Genomic DNA, 6,000 nt, shown 5'->3' on the forward strand with positions numbered 1-6,000 from the left:
CTGCTTAAATGGTCTGGCTCTCTATCGCACTCTTAGCGCGTCATCATTAGCAGCCGCTCTCTTAAAGGGGAAGTACACTCTTTGCGTGCCACACACTCTAATACCACCCGGTTACATATGTCTCTATTTGTTTCTCTGTTTCTGCTGGGATTAACATCCCGTGGTAACTAGGATTTACACAAGCTTCAGTCTGGATCCAGAACACCTGAGAAGAGATGATGGCAACCCCTCAGAGGACCTCAGATGATGCCAATCCTGAAACAACATACAGAACTACCACATTTTGCTATAAGTTTGATTACATCATATAATAATTGCTGTTCATCGTCTGTTTTATTACGTCTTTAATTGATTTTTCCGTACATTCCTGCCATATGTACATTAACTGACAGTCACCACTGATAAGCTACCACTAAATATTGTAGAAACTTAATTTGCTGTAAAGTTGCTTTGCAATGATTTGTATCGTGAAAAGCGCTATACTAATAAACTTGAATTGAATTGAATACCTCCTGTAAATGATGTACGGTTACAGTGACATTACAGTACCTTTACATACAACCTTTAGAAAATACAACTGAAAACTAATACCATATGAATCATATGTAACCTGATTTCGTCTTGTTTACGACATGCAAATCCTTAGTGTAAATGTGTTATTCAAAGTGGTTTAAGCATTAGATGTCATGTATACTATTACTGATAGAGGCACCTGGTGGCCAAGGTTGTTACCACATACTAATAATAGCTAGTCATATTTTTCTCACTTGTGTTGCTCTCACAGAGAGAGAAAAAAAAGTTTTGAAAATAGGGAAGTTTTTTGAAGAAAGAAATATTGAAAGGGGAAAAAAGGTTTTGAAGAGAAACAAGTTTTAAAGATAGAAAAAAAAGTTTTTTGAAGAAATAAACGTTTTGAAAAGAGAGAAAAAAAAGTTTTTTGAAAAAAGAAAAAGGTTTTAAAGAGAGAAAATAAGAGAAAGAGTTGTTGTCTTCAGACATAGGCTGAGGAATGATCCAAGACAATATACCCCCCCGTTTTTCCTCCATGCTGCAGTTCAGGGCTTCCGTAATTTACTAAATGTCAGATCTACTCTAGATATCTCTTATATCATTCAAAGGTCATTCAAAGTGTCTTAAATAGCTGAAAATCATGATTTCTTGTTGTCTGAATTAGTCAGTGCATTTTTTCCATCATGTACCATTGTGTAATCAAAATATTTTATTAGGGGCCCGATACTGGTCTCCTGTACTCGTACTCGTACACGTTAAAATGCCCCGATACCAAACGCCGATACCACACAGCATTTGATAAGTGCCATATTCAGACAAAGAAACACTAACAACAGAACAACAGACAGCAGAATGGAGTTATTAGAGATAACGAAGTATATGTATGCAATGAATATAATGTTAAACATTCAGTATTAACGCCTGTATAGCTGATGTGTGCGAGCTGATAAACAAATTGAGCGCTCGTGAGTGGATTGAGCCCGCGGCAGCGCAGATGTGCGAGTTTGTCGAGATATACTGTTTGATCTGTTACCGTACCATACTTTGCCTTTAAATTAGTGGAATTATCTCCCACAGCTATGTAAGATACAGGAAATTATGTCACGTTCCCTCACTGTTAAGATCTGAAGCACTAAAAAGTCTATGTGCTCTCTCTAAGAAAATATTTGAATCTAAAAGTTCTTACAGCAAGAGTTATTTTATAAAGTGTCAAATCTGTTACCACAATATCAAAAGGAAAACAAATTTTTTTCATTGATCACAATTTGTGTTATTTAAAAGTCTTTTAATCATGATTTCATTAGTGCCATGTGCTCTTAGCATTTATGCTAGCAATTGGAGTTTTTGGCAACAAATAAAGAAAATGGTCAATTCTGTTACTGGCAAACTCTGTTACCAAGGTAGAGCAACAATGCTGACAATGCGGTAACAGAATTGACAGTCTATCGGACAATTGTCAATTCTGTTAATTTTACAATTCTGTTACTAAAGGGTCAACTCTGTTTATGAACTATTTTCACAAAAAAACAATACATTTGTTGTTTAAAATCCTAATAAACATCACTTTTAGCTTCAGCCAGTCCCAGTCACTCCAGACCACCATATTTAACCCTCTACGAAAAGTGTTTCTTATGCCCCATGTTCAGTACATGTTTTTAAAAATGATTTCAACCAATTACATTTTTGAAAAGTATCAAAGAACAGTCCAATAAGTAGTGGGAGTCACTATCAAGCACCATTTGAAGGCGGGACGTCCTGTTCTGACACATGGTCACAGGAGCACATGGTGTGAGAAGAAGGCAAGATTATTTGCTTTAGTAATCTTATTTAAAATGACATGAACTGTACATCAAAAGGTGTAGAGAAGACTTTTGTCAGGTTTCATGATTTTTTACTTTTTTTTATTTTGCATGTTCAGAAATTCAGTTTTTCTTGTTGTGCGATAAGAGGTAAGGAAGCAGGGGTCCATGGCTCCCATCCCTAACCAGGATTTCCCATTGACAATACATACGGGCACATAATGTGTGACAAAAAGGGAAGATGCAAGGGTCCTGGGTGTATAGGAACACCCAAGGTGATGTGCAAAAATTGTAACATGCACCTCTGTTTCACAGCAGAGAAGAAGCGCTTCTTGAAGTTTAACACGGAGTAAAATCTCATTCCATGAACTACACATGATATGACACGACACACTACATCAGGGCTGGGAAACTTCGGTCCTGGAGGGCCACTTTCCTGCAGAGTTAGCTCCAACCCTAATCAAACACATTAGAACCAGCTAATGACTGTATTTTAGGGCCTGTTTACACCTGGTCATTTCATACGTTTTCGCTGATCGCATATCTATCTGATTTGTTAAAACGTTTCCATTTACACTTGGCCACATAAATGTGTTATTATTTTAACATTCTGGGAGGAGTAAAATGTACATATGTGGTTTCAACAACCAGATGCATTTACACTTGTCCAGTTTCGTCTGGAATGCGGCCCAGACCACCTCCTGAAGTTTGGATTGTATGTCTTGTATGTCTTGCAGTTTCGAATCTCTCTTCATTATTGTTAATTATTTTATTCTAGTGGTTTCTCGCCATGGCAACTATCGATGCTCACAATCATTGCTTGTCACTGAATAAATAAATAAATACACACCTATTTGAACTTAGGTTAAGTTGTAAGTATAATCAAATTGTCTGTACAAATCATTTCAACACTTTTTTATATATAAATATTGTCTAGATGAATCTCATTTAACTTAAAATTAAGTGGAAATTAGTAAATTATCATGAGTTAAAGTAATGGAAAAAAACATGCTGACTTATTGATCATATCATATTTTACAGCGTATCATGTAATATTTTATCATTTATAATACAACTTGCTTGCTTTTCATAGCATCAGTAAATATGCTGCTGCTTACATCTAGTGGTGAGAAACATTAGCATTCCAAACATTATGTGTGAATTAATATTAAGAACTGTATTTAATTTATGGACTTAGCAGTCCTCTGACACTTTATGAAGTTATATTAGGCCACACCTAATATTACACCTACACCTGATACAAGTTAACGAATATTTTTCGTAAATGAAATTAACACTGGTTGGACCTTACAATGTAGTACTTCCTGAAGATCCAATCATTTTCAGTTTTCACATGCAACTTTATTGTGGTCAACATTGAGGAACAGAGAATATTTGAGACTGTAAATGAAGAGCATCAAAGCAAATAATCAAATATATGCATATTTCTTTGAATAATTTACTGCAAAATCAACATTCCTTCTCTGTTTTCTGGTGTTTGTATGAACACATTCACTTGGCACAGCTTCCTTCAGCATCACTTCCTTTTTGTGCGGTTCAGACCACAGCAGCGTCATGTCAGAAAACCCTCGTTCCACCAAAGCAGACTGAAGCTGAAATGAGCAGATATTTTTAAACTGGTTTCAATGTGATTTGGTTTCAGATTTCTGTATGTTTCCCTCTCTCACCTGTGACAAGAGCTGGAGGATCAGACTCAAACTTCAGTTTCATCTTCACACGAGTCTTCGAGGATCTTCACACGAGGATCTAAAAGGGCACATGAGCGTAAACATAGAAAGGAAAAGAAAACGCTGAATGCAAATAATAAAAACATAAAATGCATTGTGACCACAGTATCTACAGCAATTTTGTGCAAATGCATCTGTCAGTTAAGATTAAACGGATGCAGTGAGAGGTTGTGTAGTGATCCTCAAAAATCATGCACAAAACTATGCCAAGTAAAAAATAAAAAAAACACCTAGATGACATTAAATACAGGTCCACTTGCAATAAGGATGGACATGGTTTAATGTCAAACACAAATGCATTTTATGTAGTAAATTATTGAAAGCTGAGAGCATGCAACATATTTCACATTTTCAAATACCATAAATTGCCAAATTTCTACTATTGTGAAGCCGTTATTGTTTTCCTAAAACACTAAATCTGCTTGTTTGATCCCACCTTCTCCATACACCTCCACCTCACACAGAGTAAGATACTTTGAATCTCCAGGAATGAAAAGATTCACATATCGACCCTCCATACCATTACATGTGTAGGTGGAGGAAACACCAGCTGGAATGCTAGAAATCACAGCGCATCTAAAGAGAGACAGAGAAAACATAATTTAGTCTTATAGTCTTTCGCCATATGTGATTTCAGGGATTATTTATGGATATTAAGCCACTGAAAGAGGGTCTCACGTGGGATTGTTGTTGCCGTTGTTCTCCAAAGAGTTTCCGATGCGAATCTCCGCTCCGTTTATTCGTTCTGGACAGCAGTCTAGTCTGTTTGTGATGACGACTCTATTAACTCTGTACACAGAACTCAGATCCACTCTCCACCATGGGTTAGTCTGATTATCGGTTGAGGAACACGATGACCACGACTTTCTGAAACCAGGATTGGAATCAATGGCCTGTTCAGCAGACCAGAGGCCATAGGTTGATGACTGTGTGACGTTTTTTCCTGTTGCCAAATTACCTGGAAGATGTCATAGTGTCAAGAAATGGTTTTAAATCAGCATATTTTATTTTTGTATCAGAACTAACGGCAGCTGCAGTGACGTGTTGACTTTACCATTTGGTGATTGGCTCTTTTATTTAGAAACAGTGTTGCCAGATTGGAAATGTCCAGGTATCATACTAGAAGCTCAAAATGATCGTATTTGGAAGAAAATTATCGTATACGAGTCAAACGTACAGATTACAGCTATTTATCTAAACCAACAACCTTTTGACATGACCTGCAAATTACCATAATAGATAACTAGGCGTACCGTGGATGCGAGCGGTGCGACAATATACTATAGAACCCTAATCAGCGACTCTATCTGCACTGGATAGAGCGTGAGATAGAGCGCAGCGTGACGTGACACATCCCCGACAGTAAACTGATGCCTCGTTCTGTTAAAATTATTTTTAACACTCGCTTTGTCGCAGACTTCAGCTGTTGCGGTGCGGCACAACGGTTAACTCTACCTCTGAGTCGCTGTCATCGGAAGCCTGCATGTTGCCAGATGTTGAGGGGGTTCTTGCCATCATGGACTGCAACATAGTGCTCGTTGGCTTTAAAGCAGGGCACCCTCCTGCATTCTTAACACACTCGGTTAAATTTAGAGTGTCTATAATGAGCCAATTTCGTGTATGAGTATAGAAGCCATATGATTACAACTACCATCATTTGAAGTGTCACAAAATTCAGAAATTATCGTTCACTATGGGATTTTTTTCATTATTGACTGTACATCGATCGTAGGTCAAAATTATCGTAGAAATACGATAATTATCATACGTCTGGCAACACTTTTTAGAAGGCAGGACTCATTCCACCAAAATGTGCATTTTGCTTGCTCCCATTCATTATAATATTTGAGCAAGGTCTGGGTATGCCTAAAGCCTTTGGATCTGATCATGACTAGAATTATGCCTAAAAAACTCAAATTCACCTGGTAAGGGTTTAGACCAGG

At 37.2% G+C, this 6,000-nt stretch overlaps 1 protein-coding gene across 1 annotated transcript in view; it reads right to left on the reverse strand.

Moving 5' to 3' along the window:
- LOC107575710 (fucolectin-1-like) overlaps nt 1-5,587 on the reverse strand; it is a gene marked incomplete at its 3' end in the record, with an annotated part of 33,237 nt that extends 27,650 nt beyond the window's left edge. The window contains exons 1-3 of the mRNA XM_016262056.1: nt 5,488-5,587; nt 4,736-5,015; nt 4,494-4,633 (exon numbers count right to left, since the gene is read on the reverse strand). Coding sequence (XP_016117542.1) covers nt 4,494-4,633; nt 4,736-5,015; nt 5,488-5,587 — 520 coding nt within the window. The remainder of the gene's footprint in view (nt 1-4,493; nt 4,634-4,735; nt 5,016-5,487) is intronic.
- Nucleotides 5,588-6,000: the final 413 nt, after the last annotated feature.

This window comes from Sinocyclocheilus grahami, unplaced genomic scaffold (assembly GCF_001515645.1).
Source record: "Sinocyclocheilus grahami isolate Dianchi unplaced genomic scaffold, SAMN03320097.WGS_v1.1 scaffold2831.1, whole genome shotgun sequence".
Taxonomy (NCBI): Eukaryota; Metazoa; Chordata; class Actinopteri; order Cypriniformes; family Cyprinidae; genus Sinocyclocheilus; species Sinocyclocheilus grahami.